The 20,966-nt window shown below is 41.6% G+C and overlaps 1 protein-coding gene across 1 annotated transcript in view; it reads left to right on the top strand.

Annotated features, from left to right (window-relative positions):
• Positions 1 to 20,669, top strand: part of Slc25a33 (solute carrier family 25 member 33) — a 31,997-nt gene extending 11,328 nt beyond the window's left edge. Inside the window, exons 2-7 of the mRNA XM_015501429.2 lie at positions 2,083 to 2,266; positions 13,218 to 13,295; positions 15,129 to 15,229; positions 16,786 to 16,852; positions 18,546 to 18,826; positions 20,201 to 20,669. Coding sequence (XP_015356915.1) covers positions 2,083 to 2,266; positions 13,218 to 13,295; positions 15,129 to 15,229; positions 16,786 to 16,852; positions 18,546 to 18,826; positions 20,201 to 20,403 — 914 coding nt within the window. The 3' untranslated portion in view covers positions 20,404 to 20,669. The remainder of the gene's footprint in view (positions 1 to 2,082; positions 2,267 to 13,217; positions 13,296 to 15,128; positions 15,230 to 16,785; positions 16,853 to 18,545; positions 18,827 to 20,200) is intronic.
• The last annotated feature ends 297 nt before the right edge of the window (positions 20,670 to 20,966 follow it).

Raw genomic sequence — 20,966 nt, 5'->3', positions numbered from 1 at the left:
TTTTTTTTTTTTTGTGTGTGTGTGCGCGCGCGCGCCAAGGTGCTTAAGCACTGAGCCACATCCCCAGCCCATTTGGTATTTTATTTAGAGACAAGATCTCAATGAGTTGCTTAGCACTTCACTATTGCTGAGGCTGGCTTTGAACTCACAGTCCTCCTGCCCCAGCCTCCTGAGCCCCTAGAATTACAGGCGTGTGCCACCACGCCCAGCTCAAAATACCCTCTTGATTAAAAAATCCATGAGAGTTTTACAAAGTCTGAGTTAACTAACAAAGCTAATATATAGTAGTATAACCAAACTAACAATACTTGCTTTCTTACCATAAATATCCCACAAGAGGGTATCTTAGCATAGGGGACCTGGATAGGGGTTTGGGTTGAATGACTTGGAGACTTTGAAAAAGTATATAAGCTTGTGGAGAGCCACGTTGCCTTTAGTACAGGGCTTCATCAGTTTCTGTCCTCCTGCTTCCCTGTTCTGCTTGTGATCCTCCAAAGTGCTTTTGTGATTGATGGGCTTGGGCCCTCAGTTCAGAAACCACCCTTGTAGGTAGCAGTTTAGGATTTGTCCTCATTGTGACTTAAACCAGGTTTACCTAACCAGCCCCCACTGGCTCTGTCCTCTTCTCCCCCATCTGTACATTTCTGTCTCCTGACATTTGGGTTCCTCCTTGTGAAATAGGGCTGGTTATTCCTGCCTCTGAAGATTGTCAGAGGACTGAACGTTTGTCACAAACCATCCCTGGGCTGATGGCAGCAGTGCTGTTGGTTAGCAGATGGCTTTCAATGCTGCTTGCTCCGTGGAGCTTCAGGCTCCTGATCTGCGTCCTGCTTGGAGATTTGACTTCATTGGTTACCCCAGTTGTGTGGGAGGGCCTGGGATGCTTCTAGATTTCCCCCGCCTAACCCTGTGTTGGTGAAGCTGTAGTGGAGCCGGGGAGCTAGTGGGAGTACTGCACAGTGCCAGCTCCTGTCCTTCCAAGCTTAGCCTGTCCCAGTCTGAGATGCCAGTGCAGCATCATTCTGATTGAACCTCCTTGAGTGCCAGGCCCACAGCGGCTCACTGCAAGTGCAGGCGGCAGGGGGTGGAAGGTAAAGGGTGAATGCTCTTCCCAGTTATTTAGGTGCCTTTTAAAAACATTCCCCGTGAAATCTCAAATGAATAAGTACCATTTGAGATCTCACTGGGAGGAATGCAGGGTCCTGACCTTGAGGATCATCCTGCTCTAGAGTCACATTTTTCAAGGAGGAAAGCCTGCATCCCTGGTGGTATGGGTGGTGGCGTTAGATGGTACTTGACATTGTTCATTATAACTAGCTTATCAAACGTGATTCATGGATCCTGTTATGTAAAAGAAGATTGAAGTAGGTGTTTTAAGATAAACGAGTTACTGGGTTACAGGTGTGTGCCACTGCACCCGGCCAGGACCCCATTTTCAAAGGGATAAAAGGGCAACAATGGGGTAAGGTGAAGTGATTTGTTTTAAACAATTTTCTGCTGGCCCTGATAGTTACACAAGTTGTTTTGATTGGTGCTGGAGTCTGTTCCCAAATCAAACTATACACAATTGCTTGCTAGGAAGCTAACTTGAGGGGATCATTAGTAAGCAGTAAGTAAATTAGATTTTAATAAAGATCCGTATTGTCATAAACATGGAATTTTGCAATAGTGCCATTACCTGAATATTTGGTTTTGGCGTGCAAAGATGCACTTTCTAGAATATTCCTTGCAGCAGGTAGTGAGATGAGAGATGGCATGTATGTCCAACGTTAGGAAGTTTGTTAAAATATTATATGTCATATATAACAAAAAACAAATAAAAAATTTTTAAAAATATTATATGTCAACACACAGAGAGAGTACAAAATCAGGAGAAGGTGGTGTGTCTGTGCCAGTATAGAAGGACATGGTGACAGTGGTTATCACTTTAACTCAGGGATTTCAACTTTTTTTTTTAAGCCTCCTTTGTGTTCTGCTTTCATTAATGTATGTGCCCTTTTTCTAAGAGAAGAGTCAGACTCCACATCCTGCTCATGCAGAAAATCAGGCCACTCTTCTGATCCTGCGGTGACCTCTTCTCTTCCAGGTGTGGGGGCACAGTTGGTGCTATTTTCACTTGCCCACTAGAAGTCATTAAGACCAGGTTACAGTCTTCAAGACTCGCTCTCCGGACCGTCTATTATCCTCAGGTTCATCTGGGGACCATTAATGGAGCTGGAATGGTGAGACCGACATCGGTGACACCTGGACTCCTACAGGTTCTGAAGTAAGTTCTGTCCTGCACAGTCCTCTCTGCTTTTGCCACCGCACGCTTCTGTTCTGCTGTCAGGACAGGATGTTCATCAAGCCCATCAGATGGAATGGTCTGTCTGCACAGTCTGTAGTCCTATTTAAGAACTAGTATTTGTGGTGGTGGCGGGGAGTACTGAGGATTGAACCCAAGGGTACTCTACCTCTGAGCTACATCCCCAGTTCCATTTTTTGCTGGTTTTTTTTGAGACAAGGTTTCACCCAAGTTACCTAGGTTAGCCATGAACTTGCAATCCTGCCTCAGCCTTTCGAGTAGCTGGGATTACAGGTGTGTGCCACCACATCCATCAAGAACTAGGATTCTTTATAACACCTTTGAACCCTGACCTTGTGCCCTTGGCCGCAGGGATACTGCTGTGCATGTGATCATCATCCAGGGACAGTTGAGTAAACCAAACTACAAAGCAAACTGAAACCATGTTTAAATTGTTACATCAGATTATTGCTGTTGCTCAAATCTTTTAAGGGCTAACAAGGGAATAAAGGGATAAAATCTTTTTAATTGACAAGATTTGGGTTGTATTTTTGAGAGTAACTGATATGCAAATGAAATGTTTTTGAATTTCACATTTTATTTAGAAATAAGTTATAGAAAATTTTGTTTTAGTACTAGACTAGCTGCCCTCTATTATTTTTGTTGTAGGAACAGTATATCATTTGCTTGCTTACAAAGTAGCTAAATATTTCTAAATTGAATTTAGGATACAGTCTCTAACATTAAAGCAAAATAAAAGATTCAGAAGAGCATTTGACAGTCTGTTTTTTTAGCTTATGATCTGTACTTTTTTAAGAAGAGATATTTAGGGCTGAAGTTGTAGCTCAGTGGTAGAGTGCTTGCCTAACGTGTGAGGCACTGGGTTCAATCTTTAGCACCACATAAATAAATCTACAACTAAAAAAAATTTTTTTTAAAGAGGTGTTTAATAAATAATAGTTAAATTTAACTGAGCTTGATATTCAGACCTCTGGAACTTATCCTTGGAAAAAATGTATCAGGAAAGAAATTGCTGTTTGTTCCTGTAGAGATTTAGTCAGGAAACCTTAGAGAAAGAAGCAGTAACTGGAGATGCTCTGGCCTAACACACACACACTCGGTACTTAGGCAGGTTCCAGCCACAGCTTAGATGTGGAATGTGTGCTTGGTTTGTTCTTAGGTACATTTTGTTTGTAAAACCTACCTGTGCAGCACTCAGACGTCCCTGCCAAACATGATAAAGGGTGCATCGAGCTTACTGAGCAGAGCCCAATGACATGACCGCCTGCTGGGGACCAGGTCACACGTGAGAGTCAGAAACCCCCTCAAGGAAGGGAGACCTTCTCCAGAACAGTCCAAGTAATCTGTTATTTAAGTTAAACATTGAAGGTGGAGCGGAGACCCAACTGGGAGGAGATTTTGGTTAGGCACAAGGAAAATAGAATCCAGTGCCATGGAGGTGGATATGAACCTCAGCCAAGACACACAGCCACTGCTGTCCTCAGTGGCTTTGATTACACTTCCCATTGGCTTGTTCTGTTCACAGCAGAGGCAGACACTGGGTCCAGGTGACACCTTTCATCTAAGGAGCATGCAGTGTCCAGCAGTGAAATGATTTACCCACTTTATTAGCTTTCTTACAGACTTCCTCACACATGCTTGCTCAGTTAAGTGTGACTGCTGAGTTTAGGTTTAATGTACCCGGCAGTATTGCCCAAAAGTTGTGAGTATCAATGGGGTTGAGCCTGTAATATTAATGGGCATGTTTCTGTTTTAAGTTCTATAAGATATATTATATTCCACATCTCCAATATCTTGTGTGTCTCATCTCCAATAATTCCTACCTCCCCCATATATGTCCCCAAGTGGATAATCATTTATCAAAAATATAACCTAAAGGAAAAGGGCTACTCTGTCTCTTAAAATATAGAAGCATCTTCCACACTACACACAAACATTTTTTTTGTGGACCTACAACATTCATTGGTTGATATAACCACAGTACCAAATAATGAAATATCACATGTAGATACTTTTTAAACTACTTAATACTACATCAAAATATATTTTTAAAAAAAGAAGTAAAATTTTAACTTGTTGGAAAACCATCTGTGAAGCAGATTTTTTGTCTGAGAACTGTTTTATTCAGTTCCATCTCCTAAGCCTGATACATATATGTTTTGAGATTCTGCTATACAGCTCAGCTGATGTTATGGCTTCAAACTAATAAAAGTCCACTTTCATGTAGTAGTATTTCTTTGTCTTCACAACCACCTTAAGGTATTCTCTCTCAGGCCTACTATTGCCTGTTGTTACAGATGAGGACATACAGATCAGAAGTTAAAAGAGGTACACCAAAGTCATGTTTGATGAACAGCCACCTTATTTTTAAGGATTTGGAGCAACTAAGAGTAAGGTGAAAAACAGTAGCACAAGAGCCCTAGAGTGGAGACTGAGCTGCTGTGTCTTTTAGGTCTCAACACAGAGACGCATCAGTCAGCTTCTGGCTCAGACGTCCAGGACCATGTCCTACGCCATCCTGTCTGTCTGCTGCTTCTGTTTCCTTGGCTGTCTGCAGCCACACTGCGCCATGCTGCAGGAGCTACCCGGGCTTAGAGCCTACCCCACTCCTCTCTGAGGCCCCTCCCTTGGTGATCACATTTCATCTAGTGGTTGTAAATATCATCTATGAATGACGGTGCTTCTCTCACAGGCCCTCTAGCTGCCTGAGATAGCTCAGACATTCACTGGCCATTCTAAATGGAACAGAGACAAACCAAGCTCCCTGCACCCTGCTGCCCCCAGAACCTCCCTGTCTGGGTTAAAGCAGTGTAGTCTTTGCAGCTCTGAAGCTCTGGGGTCTGGAGTGGCCCTCAAGTCTTATTTCTCTCAACCCACAGTAAATGCTGTCAACTCTGACTTCAGAATATACACAGAATCTGACCCTGATTCATCACCTCTTCTGATGCTGTCCTGGCAGAGGCCAGTGTCACACCTGTGTCATGACAGTGGTTTCCCAACTGCCCTGGCCTAAGACTTAGCTGTCCCCATACTCTGTGTTCTCAGCACAGCAGCCAGAAAATCCTCTGCTTCCATCCCTGCTGGGACTACCATCTTCCTCCACACAAAAGCTGCAGCCCACAGCTGTCCTTGATATCACCTCCTGTGTCCTCCCTTGTTCCTCCAGCCTCCTTGTTCCTTTAAAAGGCCAGGAACATTTTCTACCACAGGGTGCTTGTTCTGGACATTATCTGAGTGGCTTTGTCACCTTTGCAGGAAGGCCCTGCAGTGATCATGCTCTTTAAAACTGAACCCTCCTCCACACCCATCCCCTCTGCCTGCTTTATTTCTATCCACAGCACTTATCTCCTTCCAACAGTGTAGTTTGTTTATTTACATGCTCTTTTCTTTCCTCTTGCCACCCTCCACTTGAACTTCTTGGAGGTAGGGACCTTTATATGATTGCTGAAGTGTCCTCAAGCACCTAGAATGAGGCCTGTGACAGAGTAAGCACTCCATACATCAGCAAGTGGATGGATTTAGACCATTGGATAGATAGTGAACCTGAAGGACTCAACATTCCCTGCCTTGTAAATAAATACTAGCTGCTGTCTTATGCATGTGCTTTCTGTACTGTTAAACATAGATTTGTAAATGAACTTATTGGTTCCCGGGCCACAAAGGGGAACACCATATTACCTAATTCCCATCTGAAGAAAGCACAGTGGCCCTTCAGGGTCAGTGCATATGTTTTCCCATGGGAAGTTGTAAAGCAGGCTGCAGTCAGGCCACCATTGGCTGTGTGCCTCAGAGGATGGCTGCTTTTCACTGGGCTGCCACCCTGGTGGACTGTTAGCCACCCTGAGCCAGGGCGGTCACTTTGATCTGCAGAAAGAGCTCTTTATATAGGAAATGACAGGCAAGGCCAAGGGCTCTAGCCTTTCCCCTGTGCTGCAAAACCCATCTTTGTTTTCTGTTTACATTTGTAGAAGATGCTGTTATTCAAAAGCTCAAATGATAGCATGGCAGCTTGAAATCCTAGTGACTTGGGAAGCTGAGGCAGGAGGGTTGCAAGTTCAAGGCCAGCCTTGGCAACTTAGTGAGACCCTGTTTCAATAAATAATAATAATAATAAAAGGACTGGGGGTGTATCTCAGTGGTAGAACCCCCTGAGTTTAATCCCCAGTACCAAAAAAAAGCCCAAATGAATAGCAGCCACTTCATTAAACTATAGCTACTCATCTTATGTGCTGCTCTGTGGGGGAGTGCTGCTGTAAAAGACATCAGCCAGGCTGGGGTTGTGGCTCAGCAGTAGACCGCTCACCTAGCATGTGTGAGGCCCTGGGTTCCATCCTCAGCACCACATACAGAAAAATAAATAGGGCTGGGGTTGTGGCTCAGCGGTAGAGCACTTGCCTAGTATGTGCAAGTCCCTGGGGATCCTCAGCGTCTCATAAAAATAAAGATATTGTGTCTATCTACAACTAAAAAAAAATTAAAAATAAAAATATTTTAAAACAAGAAAAATAAATAAAGGTATTGTATCCAACTACAACTGAAAAAAAATATTTAAAGAAAAAAAGATCAGAGTTTGTAGGAAGTTTATTTTTCAAAATGCAAATCATTGTTTACTCGAGTTAACACATTAGAGAAAAAATTCTCCTTTGGAGAATTGATAACTTTTATTCTTTGAACAGTTACATAAAAGAATAAAAGGCAAGGTGTTAGCAAATTCAGGATCCATCTATTAAATTTACCAGAGTAATGTTTATTTCAGGTATCTGTTTTTTAAAAAAAAAGTCTGGTTTAATTTTTTGTCAACAAGACTTCTTCTTTTAACTGCTGAGGTGCCTTATATTTGTTTTTTCAAGTATCTTTTTAATCCAAAAAGTAATGTGTACATCACTGAGCCAGTCTGTATTTTTAAAAAACTGACATGTTTAGATAAGACACTTGTCTTGGATTAGTCGGTGGTAAGCATATTGTGTTCTGAAACTGGCGAAGAGATTGAAATGATCCAAACAAGACTGTAATTGCTTTTTGCGTTTCTTTCCCAAATGAAGGTTGATATGACTGTGGGAAAATGAGTCTGAATTTTTATAACCTTCTTTTGAAGCTAAAGTGGACCATTTATAGTAGGAACTTGATTGTTCCAGAAAAGTGTTGTAAACACCCAGATAGTTTAGACTTTTGGATTATATAACAGATTTGACTCTTTGCCAACTGTTAATATGAGTAACTATGGAGACCGCTGTCTTCACTTCTTTAAAGGTCTGAGTCACTTGAGGACACGAGCTCCCTGCTGCATTATGGATAAGAGCTCCCAGCTTCCTGGAGCCAGAGATTCCCTTAGTTGTGTTTAGAGCTGCACACTGTACATTTCTGGGACCACAGACGGAATCTAAGCTTTAAAAGATTGTCAAATAAACTTAGCATTGAAAATCTTCATTACATACTATGTCGGGAGGTGTAGGTTACTTCAAGGTGTTAAGGAAAGTTTGTGTTAAAAGAGCTTGTCTTTTTAACAGTCCTGCTTTGAGAAAGTATTTTAAAATTTCAAAATATTAAATTCTCATGCCTCTCTTAAGAGCCAGATGGCTTACTCTTGGCCACTGTGAATATTCATTGAAACCCCATGAATTACATTTTGAAGTATTGTGTTTATGGAATCCTAAGAGTTGTGTTTACACTATAATCATGATCTAAGTTGTTTTTATAGCCTAACATATTTTTAGTAGGTTTTTTTGGTATTGTTTTTGTTTTTTGCAGTGCTGTGAATCAAACCCAGGGCTTCACACATGTTAGGCAAATACTCTACCACTGAACTGCACTCCCAGCCTAAATGATTTTACTTTTAAATCATTTCAGACTTACAGAAAGGTTACAGGAATGGTACTGATAATTTTCTTATAACTTTTTATAGATTCACCCAATTTTTTTTTTTTTTTTTAGTTGCAGTGGATTTTTTACTTTATTTCTTTATTTATATGTGGTGCTAAGGATCGAACCCAGGGCCTCACACATGCCAGGCCAGCCTCTACCACTGAGCCACAACCTCAGTCCCTAGATTCATTCAATTTTTAACATTTTGTTAATGTTCACACTTTGATTTTGGCTGTACACATTTATTTTCTGTCCATCTCAAAGTGGGTGCCATGTGGCTTGCACCTTTACCCTTAATCCTCCAGCATTTATTTTCCAAGAGAGAATAGTTGTTTTCAAATTCAAGAAATTTCATATTGATATGCTACTTTTTAATATTCTATAATCCATATTCCAGTTTTAGCATTTAATCTGTTATAAGTAACTGATTAAGAACTAAATTTTGCTTTACAACAGCATTTCTCCCCTGCTCTAGATCTTTCTTCAGTGAGTTTTTCCTCCTCTCTCCTTGCCTGGCCTTTTTGGGGGGCAGGGGAGGGATGAGTACTGGGGATTAAACTCAGGGGTATTCCACCACTGAGCCACATCTTCAGCCCTACTTTGTATTTTATCTAGAGACAGGGTCTCACTGAGTTGCTTCGTGCCTCACTTTTGCTGAGGCTGGCTTTGAACTCGTGATCCTCCTGCTTCAGCCTCCTGAGCCACTGGGATTATAGGCGTATACCACCGCACCCAGCTCTTTATTGTTTTAAAAAGCTTTATTAGGATGTGATTCGTATGCCACACAATCCGCCCATTCAAGAGCATGTGGTTCAGCCAGGTGTGGTGTTGTGTGCTTGGTCCTGACCACTTGGGAGGCTGAGGTGGGAAGATAACTTGAGTCATAGGCTGGCTTTAGGCAGCAGCAGAAGACCCATCTGTTCATTTTAAGAAAACAAAACAAAACAAAAAAAAAGTTCAGTCTAGCTGTTGTTAGTATGTTCAGTTTTGTACAGCCATGACCACTATTTAATTTTAGAGCTTAAAATAAAATCCTTTACCTGTTTGCAACCCTCCCATCTCTTGCCCCAGCCCCAGGTAACCAAATGCTAGTCTGCTGTCTGTCTATAGATTTGTTTCTCCTGACATTCAAATGATGTATGTTGGCTTCGTGGGTCTGGCTTCTTTCATCTAGCTGAATGTTTTTTGAGGTTCATCCTTACTGTAGCACATATCAGTATTTCCTTCCTCTCTACTATTGAAGTGTGTTCCATTGTATGGTCAGGTCTTATTTTATTTTTATTTATTTATTTATTTTTAAATATTTATTTTTTTTAAGTTTTCGGTGGACACAACATCTTTGTTTGTATGTGGTGCTGAGGATCGAACCCGGGCCGCACGCATGCCAGGCGAGCAGGCTACCGCTTGAGCCACATCCCCAGCCCCTCAGGTCTTATTTTAAACTCATTGATTTGACCTTCCTCAGATGCCATGGAGAAAAAAATGAAATGTCCACTTCGCTAGTGTGAGATGTGTTCCCTGGTCTAGATGTGGCAGTGTAGAGCAGAGTTTGTACCAAAGGGTTTAGTCTGGACCACACTATTGAGTGTCCTGACATCACTGCCTACCAGTAAAGAAAAATTTTATGATTAGAAAATGAGACTGCAGTCTCTCTAATTTTTTTAAGTAATTGGATTACATAAATTGAACTGAGGTCTTTCTTACTATTTTTTTAAATAATTATTATTTACATACCATGAAATTTGTTCTTTTAAAGTCTGCTGATCAGTAAGATTTAGTATATTCTCAATGTACTAAATGTAATTCCAGAATATTTAAAAAAGAAATATGTATCCATTAGCAGTATCCCCCCCACCCCCACCACCCAATTTCCTGGCAACTGCTAATTTAGTTCATGTCTCTAGGGATAAATATTTTATTCCTTTCGATGCTACTGTAAATGGAACTAGGATTTTTTGTTTGTTTGGTTGTTGTTTTAGGACAGATCCCACTGTGTTACCCAGTTGGCCTCAAACTCCTGGGCTCAAATGATCCTTCTGCCTTAGCCTCCAAACTAGCCAGTGCTGCAGGCAGGTACCACTGCATCCAGCATCGAATTTTTTTTTAAATTTTGTTTCAAAGTGCTCCTGTGTAGAAAAACAGCTGATTTTTCTCATACAGATCTTGTACCCTGTAATCTTGCAGGACTTATTTATTAGGTATATTACTTTTTTTAGTGGATTCCCTAGTATTTTTAAAATATGTTTTATAACTTTATTTTATTTACTTATTTTTTTGTTTAGTGCTAAGTATCAAACCCAGGGCCTTACCTGTGCTAGGCAAGCGCTCTACCACCAAGCTACAGCCCCAGCCAGCGCCCCCCCCCCGCCATATTTTTTAAAAATATTTTTAGTTATAGATGGACAGAATACATGTATTTTTATTTATTTATTTATTTATTCATTCATTCATTTATTTATTTATTTTAAAGAGAGAGAATTTTATGTGGTGCTGAGAATAAAACCCAGCGCCCCACGCATGCCAGGCGAGCGCGTTACCGCTTGAGCCACATCCCCAGCCCCAACATATATTTTATTTATAAGATTCTTCTGTCCATAAATAGAGTTTTAGTTTTTTTCTTTTTAATTCAAGTAACCTTTTTCTTTTTAATTGCTAGCCTCCTATTTTTAGGAAAGATCTTAAGGTATAAATATTTAGTTTAAGCAGTTGAAATATTTTGTGAACATCTAAAAATTAGAGAAACCGAGGTTCACAATTTGGTTGATTGGTTCATCGAGGGGATGTAGGGCATGAAAAGTGACCTGAGGAAGGAGAAAAGCTGCTGGTGAACAGGACTTGAACACAGTTCATGTGCCATGGAGCAGACATCAGCCTAACTGCTCTTGCACCAAAAATTTTTGCTTGGTTTTGAGGAAATGGAAATATGGAAGTGGTAAAGATAGAGTTAACACTTCACTGTTGGCATAGAAGTAAAAATATCTTTTTATCATACCTTCAGCGTGTCATAATGAAGGTAAAACATTGCATGAAACCCTTTGACTAGGATGTGATTATTTGTGAGCTGGTTCAACATAGAATGCTGTCGAATTGAAGGTACTAGAAGAAAAGATTAATGGGGCATGGTGTTATACACCTGTAAACCCAGCTATTCGGGAAACTTAGGCAGGAGGATTTCAAGTTTGAGGCCAGCCTAGGAAACTTAAGGAGACTGTGTCTCAAAATAAGAAATTAATAGGGCTGGAAATATAGCTCAGTGGTAGATTATCCCCAGATTCAGTCCTCTGTGTGTGTGTGCGCACACATGCGCATACGTGTATGTGTGTGTACTCAGAAAGGAGATTAAATTAGAGAAGACCATTAATAAAAATAAGGTAAATTCTATTGGATTGAGCCATTGAAATGAATAAATTTAACCAACTTGAATTACTATATTGGAGCAGGAAAATGTCTAAGAATGTTCTGTACCATTTTAGGGTTTTCTGTGTTTCTTTTAATCAGAAATCGAATTAACTTTTTTAAAACATATTGGCAAGGGGCTGGGATGTGGCTCAAGCGGTAGCGCGCTCGTCTGGCATGCGTGCGGCCCGGGTTCGATCCTCAGCACCACATACAAACAAAGATGTTGTGTCCGCCAAATACTAAAAAATAAATATTAAAAAATTCTCTCTCTCTCTACCTCTATCTCTCTCACTCTCTCTTTAAAAAAAAAAAAAAAAATATTGGCAAGGTTATGGAGAAATTAGAAGCCTTAGGCGTTGCTCTTAGGAATGTGTGGTAGCACAGACCCTGTGGAAAACAGCATGGTAGCTCCTCAAAACCTAGAGTGACCCTGTGACCCATTAATCCAGAAGTATTAAAAACAGGATTTTGAACAGATACCGTATTTGTACACCTGTCTTCATAGCAGCATTACTCACAATAGCCAGAAAGTAGAAGGAGCTCTGGTGTCTACTGATGAATGAAGGGATGAGTAAAATGTGGTGTATATAACAATAGAAGGTCATCACATCTCTAAGGAGAAGGGAATTCTGATGCTAGGGCATAGATGACCCTCAAAACATGCCAGGTAAAATAAGCTAGTCACAAAAAGGACACACGTTATATAATTGCACTGGTGGGAGTGTCTGGAATGGTCAGATGCAGTCAAAGTGGAACGGCAGGTCAGAGAGGAGTGGGGGCAGGACTGTTTGGTGGGAAGTGTCAGCTGAAGATGTACTGGAGGTAGACAGGGGAGTTGCTTCCACAACAGTGTGCATGTTCTCAGTGCCACTGACCTGTCTACTTAAAAATGACCAAGATGGTATATTTTGTTATATATATTTGTACAGTTTTGAAAAGAATGGTGGTGCATGCCTGTAATGCCAGCAGCTCAGGAGGCTGAGGGAGGAGGATCACAAATTCAAAGCCAGCTTTAGCAACTTATCGAGGCCCTAAGCAACTCAGCCAGACTCTGTCTCTAAATAAAAATATAAAAACGGGCTCAGAGATTAAGCACCCCTGGGTTCAATCCCCGATACCCAAAAATAATAAATAAAATTTATCACAGTATCATTTTGGGGACTCAAGAGGTTAGACTTTGGCTTTAAGTAACCTTCATATATACCGTGAAACTTGGTAGGCTTTTCTGTTCCTTCTGTCCTGTTTCAGGCTCTGCTACAATAGGCAAAGATCTACAAGATAATGCTGCTATAAATAAAGAGGTATTTCCAAAAGAAATACCACCCAGAGAAATCTCTGAGCTGTTGTTATGATTGAGGACACTTCCCTTTACCGGAGCATTTCAGTATATAGCACAAACCCTCCATATCTTGCTCCTGTGGAGCAGGGAAAAGGCTTGTTGAAAATATGTCCAGTGATTGCTTTTGCAGCAGGCTGTGTCAATGTGTTAGTGGAAATGGGACTCAGGGCCTACTCCTGCAGGTGTAGTAGAGTTGGGTAAGGGTTCCTTCAACATTATATTATCTGAAGGAATGATGTGAAAGTTGACTTTTCGCCATTTGGCACAGTCCTCCCATAAGGGGTATTAAAGGTATGTCTTTTTATTATTCAGGTCGATCTTGGAGAAGGAAGGACCAAAGTCACTCTTCAGAGGCTTGGGTCCAAATTTGGTTGGAGTGGCACCGTCAAGGTAAGCATTGAATTGTGTGCTCGCTCCCAAGAGTAGTGTCCATGTTGGGCCTTTCTTGCCCGAGGGCCACACTGCTAACTGGCCAGTTTCGTTTTCTGTGTTGGATTCACTAAATATATCTGACGTGCAGAGATGGTGATAGCTATGATTGTGTTCTTTTGTGTGAGAAAGAAATTCTGGTTATTTTATTAAGTAGAAAAACTAATTTACTATCATCACCTATAATCTCCCTTAAGCTTTTGCTGTCCTAAGTGTGGTATGTGGTCACCATGTGGTGTTATCTGGGAGCTTGTGAGAAACCACACAGTCATGCCATCTCAGGGCACACCCAGGCCTACAGCCTAGCAAGATCCCCAGATGATTCATGTGCACTTGGAAACATTGATCTGAAGGAACTGGAAAGGCACCCAGGCTTTACTTTCTACTTTCTGCAAAATGACATTCTCCCTTTTTTTTCTTCCACAGGCTTAATTCTCTTGAAAGCCTGTCTAAATATACAAAGCTGTGCTGTGCAAGTAGTATAGCCACTGGCCACATGCACCTGCTTAAATGTAAATTAATTAAAATGAAAGATTCACTCCTTAGTCTATGCTCACCTGGAGTGTTTCAAGTACTCAGAATCCACAGGTAGCTAGTGGTTCTGTATTAGAGCACAGGTGCAGAACATTCTATCTTTGCAGAAGTAGACAAGGAGTTGCTTCCACAACAGTGTGCTTGTCCTCAGTGCCACTGACAGAAAGTTCTTTTGGACAGAGCAGTTAAAAAGAGTAACTGGATATAAAAGTTAATGTGTTCATGTTATTAAAGGACAGAATTTCAGTAATTTAAAGATTTATTTCCCATTCTAGAATTAGGCAACATTTTATTCCATATAATTTAGAATAAGTGTTCCAGTGGGCCAAGCAGGGTAAAAACAGGGAACAATAGAAAAATAACTGATTAACATCAGTTCTTTTTCATAAGAATTAAAGCAGAGGAAAGTTGACGATCACACCAGTTGAAACTGTCCCTTTTGGGAACGTTAACAGTTACCTCTCTAATCCTGATTTCTTGGACGGGCAGATAGTTTGGTTACAAGCAACTTCAACACAGGGACTCCACTGCTTTTGTCTGATTTCTTGGGGCCCAGGAAGGAATTTAGTCCAAAGTAGTGGCCTCCTGCAATTTTTATTTTAACAGTAGTCTAGATCCTAAGATGAGGGGCTAGGGTTGTGGTCAGTGGTAGAGCAAGTGCTCGCCTAGCATGCACTGGGTTTGATCCTCAGCATCACATAAATGTAAAATAAAGGTATTGTGTCCACCTAAAATTAAAAATTAATATTAACAAAAAGAAGATCCTAAGATGAAACTTAAATCCTATGATTGGGTTATTAGCCAACAAGAAAAAAACCATTTTGCCTGCATTACCGGGAAACTTCCAAGCAGCCTATACTCCTGAGACCCAGCAGCAAGGAGGACAGAGGAGAAGGGCTGAGAAGACTGGAGCAAGGGACAGAAACACTGCGCTGGCCTTAGTATATTTTAGAAATGTTACAAGCTTTTAAAGTTAAAGTCTATATTGCTGCTGTTAGCATTCATCCAGAATGAAGAACATAAAAGAACTTGGTACACATATCACCAAATATCACTTTCCTCAATTGTTTTGGATACTCTGTCATCATTAAATAATTCTGGCAGGGCAAGCAAGAACTTTCTGAGAAGGTTTTGGTTTTAGCACAGGTGAGGACATGGTTTTGGTTATATATTTTCTCCCATATTATTTATTATGCCTCACATATATATTTTATAGTACCATAATGATTTCTTTATAGCATTCTCTCTTTGTTCTAACAGGGCTGTGTACTTTGCATGTTACTCCAAAGCCAAAGAGCAATTTAATGGCATTTTCGTGCCTAATAGCAATATTGTGCATATTTTCTCAGCTGGCTCTGCAGGTATGTTACCTAGTGAGTGAGATAAAAGCCTCTCGCTTCCTAAAGCATGTGTTCCCCCTAACCCCCCAGAAATTCACTTCCTATTCTTTTTGACCCAAAATCATTTTCAAAAGCTTTATGTTAGAACTGATGGAATGAGTGTTTGAGAATAGTTTGTAACTTGATTTCCTTTTCTTTGACTACTCAAGCTTTTTATTCTCCCTCAAAATTCACATGTTCTCCCGCATGCTGCCAGTTAGTGCTATTTTTTTTTATGTTATTAGAGTGTTTTTCATGTCTTTCTGCTTTTCCCATTAAGTTGTTTCCTGAAATCAGAGCTGCTTTCTTTGTGACTCCCCAGGATCTGGCAGGCCCATCTGCCCTTAATACCTGGGTACACAGCGAGGGCTCACGGCTATGGGGCAGTGTTTTCAGGACAGGTGACAGATCAGAGAGCTTCTGTTCTCTTTTGAGCAAGTCATTCCACTTATTGTAGAACTTGGGGCAGGACTGTTCCTCAGGAAGTCCTACGCGGAAAGCATGGACTTGCAGATCGCCAAGAGAAAGTCTGTCTTTTTATACAGAGGCTATGTTCACTTAAATTGAAACATATTTTAGAGAATTTAAATTGACATTTTAGAAAAATTTCCACCTTGTGCCAGTCTGTGGGTATAAACACCAGTTTCATTTGCCTCTGTTACCCCAGTAAGTGTACTAGCAACCCATTTGAATATTTAGAGATTATGATTTCTAGACCCCAAATAGAAAACATTAAGCAGAGCTGCTTCACACAAGAGAAGCAGTTCCACTTCTTGTGGAGCTCTGAGGAGGACATAGCATTCCAAATTAGGTCTATCTTCACTTAATGGGCCAATAGTGAGTTAACCATAAGCCAGAAGCTACTGGTTAGTTTTGTGACTTGCAAAAATAACCCAGAACAGGTAAATAAAGCAGACCTTCAGGGAACTTTATAAGCAAGTGTCTTCCTAATAATTAATCTACTTAGGACTCTGGATGGCATGAGGTGTCAGAGGAGTTGGGACTAACAACACAGCATGGCCTTTTTTTTGACTGATTTGAAAGATGAGCAAAGTTAAGATGAGTCCTCTAAAGAGATCAGTCTCAATACTTCATTTCCTGAAATGATTCATCTGGCTTAAAATTTCTAAGTTTGAATTCAGGTGAAAAGAGATTGAATTCCTTTTTTCCAAATTAGATATAAGGTAACATTTGGATTACATTAGCAACTTCTTAAAAAAATTCCTTGAGGATCTGAACCTTCTAAGTTGTGGGAATCACATTAGGAGAACCACATTAGGAGAAAGGCCAGCAGCACCACCTAGGGGTGAGAGAGACCCAGCAGGCTCTAGGAAGCTGAGCGCTTTCTTGGGGTCCAGGAGTAGACACGGTACAGGACTGCGGCTTCCATCTCCAGTACAGAGAGGTACCTGCCTCCGCCACCCAGTTCTGTTAAGCCACAGGAGTCCTGGTTTCGCAAGCTGTGTATGGCATGGGCAGCTTTAATAAGCACTGGCTCTGCCCAGTAATGACTTTATTTTGCTGTTCTTTTCTTCCAGCTTTTGTCACAAATTCCTTAATGAATCCTATATGGATGGTTAAAACTCGGATGCAGCTAGAGCGAAAGTAAGTTATTGATTGTCCCTTCCTTAATGTAAGAATTTGGTGGGATTTTTCCTTCCCCAGTTCTAGCTATGGTGTTAGATGTAGGACTCTTCAGTCATCCCCCTCTTTTTTCCCCCCTCAATCTAAGCATATGTAGAAATACTTCTTATTTTGAGATTTGTGCTTATAAGCATTGTGGGGAGAGGAGGGCCCCAGAGATGGCAGAAGAAGATGGGAAGTGCTCTCAGGGCTGTGTGCAGGCCCCACCAGGTTTCATGCTGAGGGTCCTCTGGAGGCCTCACCTTCCAGGGGAGGAAGTCAAAAGAGCAGAACAGCACAAGCCTCCAGGCCCCAGAGGGGAAGTTGAATAAGGCCCTCAGATACACTCAGTTTTGGCCCTGAAATTCTAGCCAGGCATTGTTGTTGGCTTTGTTTTTGTTTGTTTGTTTGTTTTTTGTTTTTGGTGCTGTGGATTCCTTTGGCATTCTGGGGAAACCTATAGGCTCTTTTTAGAATAAAGTATTTTTAACGCAATCATAAATAGTTATTAAAATACAATTAGCTGGGTACAGTGGCCTAAGACCGATCCCAGCAACCCAAGAGGCACATAAAATGGTGAGGAGGTCCGTTTCCTGAGGCAGCAAGGCCACCCACCATCCTGAGAGCAGCCAGGTTACAGAAAAGGCTTGAGACAATAAAGCACCTCGGTCAGAGGATGAAATCTCAGCAATTTAGCTTTTAAAGCTCCTAATCAGGTCCATTTTATGATTCTAAAATTTATATCACTTTATTCCATAACACAGAATAACTGTTCCAGTGAATCAAGCAGAGGAGGGCTGTCTATAAAAGGCAATTCTAGTAACTATAGGAGGTTGAGGCAAAAGGATCACATGTTCAAAGCCACCCTCTGCCAACTGGGGAGGCCCTGAGCAACTTAGTGAGACCCTGTCTCAAAAAGGGCTAGGGATGTGGCTCAGTGGTTAAGCACCCTTAGATTCAATCCCCAGTACCAAAAAAAAAAAAAAAAAAAAGATATAACAAAAAGAAGTTTGGCCAGAATTACTTTTCCTTGTAACATAGCAATAAGGAGACTGAACAATTAAAAACAACTGGTCAACATCAGTTCACTCTAAGTTACCTTTTTTGTGAAATGATTAAGACAGGGAGCCAAGTTTAGAAATAATAGAATAAAAATATACCATTCATGCATGATGCCCTGGGTTCAGTCCTCAGTGCGTGTACAAAATACTCTGGAGCCTGGGGAACCTTTGTATTTATCAGCCTTGTCAGAATTTTGGTGAATTTTTCTTCCTTTCACACATTTCATGTGTGAATTTTGTCCTGCTTTCCACTTAAGCACCTTCCTGTGTCTTGTTGCACCTTGACTTTGAATCTGGTACTTGCCTTCCCATTCTTAAATTTTTGGATTGTTTTGACTGTATTGCAGTTGTGATTCCCCTGGGACGAGCATTATCCTCCATGAGCTCTTTATAGAATTAGGTCAGAGGCTGTGAACATGCTTCTCCGGCCCTTGATACAGACTGTGGGCCAGTCAGGTGCCCCAGTGTGTTGAGCTAGCCTCACAGGGGGCCAGGGGTCAGCCGGCCACAGGACAGATTTCTCTCTTGTGCAGTTTCTCTGTACATTTGGCGATCACCTTTGTGACCTGGTGCAGCGATCTCTCAGTCACCTGTCATTGGTTCTCCCCATGCAGAATAAGGGGCTCCAAGCAGATGAACACACTCCAGTGCGCTCGATACATTTACCAGACAGAGGGCATCCGTGGCTTCTATAGAGGATTAACTGCCTCATATGCTGGAATCTCAGAAACTATCATCTGTTTTGCTATTTATGAAAGTTTAAAGAAGTATCTGAAAGAAGGTCCATTAGCCTCTTCCACAAGTGGAACTGAGAAAAATTCGACAAGTTTTTTTGGACTCATGGCAGCTGCTGCTCTTTCTAAGGGATGTGCCTCCTGCATTGCTTATCCACACGGTATGTTTTGCCTTTTACTTCCAGAGCAGTCAAGCAGTTGACAGGTTTGTCATTTGTCACTGTATCAGGACCTCCATAGCACAAACTGAAGTGCACATACAGGTTGAGTGTCCTTTGTCTGAAATGCTTATGATTAGAAGTGTTACAGATTTGGGGATTTTCAGGTTTTGTAATGTGTGTGTGTAGGCTTTACCAGTTAAGCGTGCCTAATCTGGCCAACGTGATGCACCAGAAGTTTCAGGCAGATTATCGGATAAGGGGTGCTCACCCTATACCTGCAGGTAAGGTGGGTGAGCACAAGTGGCCTTAGCTACTTGAGCAGAGATCATGTCAGTGGTGGGAACTGCTTCATTCAGCTTCAGCTGATTGGGGCCAGAATTTGCTATGCAGAAATGCAGGCCCTGTGTTGATGAACTTCTGTTTTCAAAGAAACTCAAAAATATGAGTCTTACTTAAAATTCCTTTATTCAAAAAATTACTTGGGAGCCAAACTTAAAAATCACTCAGCTTCAGTTTGAGTGGAGTGATGAATAAGGCTGCTTTGGGTAAGTTTAATTTTTAGCAATTTTGTTTGTCTTGGTGCTGGAGATGAAGGGCCTCATGAATGCTAAGTATGTGCTTTGCCTTTGAGCACTGCCCTCAGCTAATTTTATTTTTTAAAGAATTATAGAATTACTGTCCCACTGACATACTTTTAAGAAAAGACCTTGGACAATAGCAGACACCTCTGTTATCCCAGCTACGCCTTCAGCTGAGGCAGGAGGATCACAAGTTTGAGCTGAGCCTGGGCAACTTGACAAGACCCTGTCTCGAATTTTTTAAAAAGTCTGGGATGTGGCTTAGTGGTAGACCATTTGCTTGAGGCCCTGGGTTCCATCCCCAGTACCACAAAAACAAAACAAGCCCAGCCACACTTAGTTTATCGTGCTGTGAGATACAGGCTGTTTCCCAAGCCTGCTGTGCTGTCAGCACATGGTATCAAGTATTGGTGGCAGGTATCATGTTCCACCCTGTGCTGGGACACTACCAGGCGACCCAAAGGGATGATAGAGAAGAGGTCACCCAGGGTCTGAGTTGTGCACAACAGGTAGGAGTGACCAGTGTCCAGCTGTGGGTGCCTGGGGGGGAGGCCAAACCGGCAAAGTCTTGAAGAAGGAGGGAACGGCTTTTCAGCTGGACAGAGTGGAAAGGATTTGAGGAGGAGGAAGTTATAAAGGGGAGTAGGAGATGTGCTAAAAGGAATTTACCCTTTTTTTATCTAAGCTTGTGACTGTCCTGTCCAAATAGAACCAGAATGGCAGATAGACATAGCTGAACCTTGACTTCTCTCCCTGTTTCATTTGTAGCCTAAAGCAGGTGTTTGTCTCTCTGCAGAGGTCATTAGAACTCGGCTCCGGGAGGAGGGCACCAAGTACAAGTCCTTCATCCAGACAGCACGCCTGGTGTTCCGGGAGGAAGGCTACCTCGCCTTCTACAGAGGACTCTCAGCCCAGCTCATCAGGCAGATCCCAAATACTGCCATCGTGTTGTCCACCTATGAGTTAATTATGTACCTGCTGGAGGACCGTGTTCAGTAGCAGGCCACACACTGTGCTCTAGGAGAATAAAACTGAGAAACTAGAGATTTTTTTCCATTGATGTTTAGAGTGTCTGAGACTGAAACAGGAAAGGCCATAGAGCATCTGGCTCCTGTCACCTGCTGGACATTTCCTTTTGGATTCATGCTTTCTGGAAGGTTTAAATTCATTAACGTTAATAGTTAATTATAACTTTTTTTTTTTTTTTAACTTAAGAGGATTCAGGATTAAGAGGCAACTAAATTAAATCATGCTATTTAATTTAAGTGTGCATTTGGTTTGTGTCCTCTTTTATGCTCATCCTACTTTGAACTGTAGGAACACGGAGGCTGAAGCACAACTTATAAACATTTTTCCAAAGGAACCCTCATCTACCCTATTTGGACCAGAGGCAAGAATTTTAAAGGACTGTTCCCTACTCGTGGATAGTCCTCCAGAAGTGAACCCTCAGAAGCCAGGCTCAGCTCCAGCCTGGCTGTGAATGTTGACTGGGGGGGGGGCAGCGGCCGTTCCTCTGCAGTCTCTGACTCTGTTCTTGGGTCTCTGCTGTTGGAGAGATGGAA

Source organism: Marmota marmota, unplaced genomic scaffold (assembly GCF_001458135.2).
Source record: "Marmota marmota marmota unplaced genomic scaffold, marMar, whole genome shotgun sequence".
Taxonomy (NCBI): domain Eukaryota; kingdom Metazoa; phylum Chordata; class Mammalia; order Rodentia; family Sciuridae; genus Marmota; species Marmota marmota.
The sequence above is the reverse complement of the archived record's forward strand: the minus strand, read 5'-3'. Positions and strand labels throughout refer to the sequence as shown.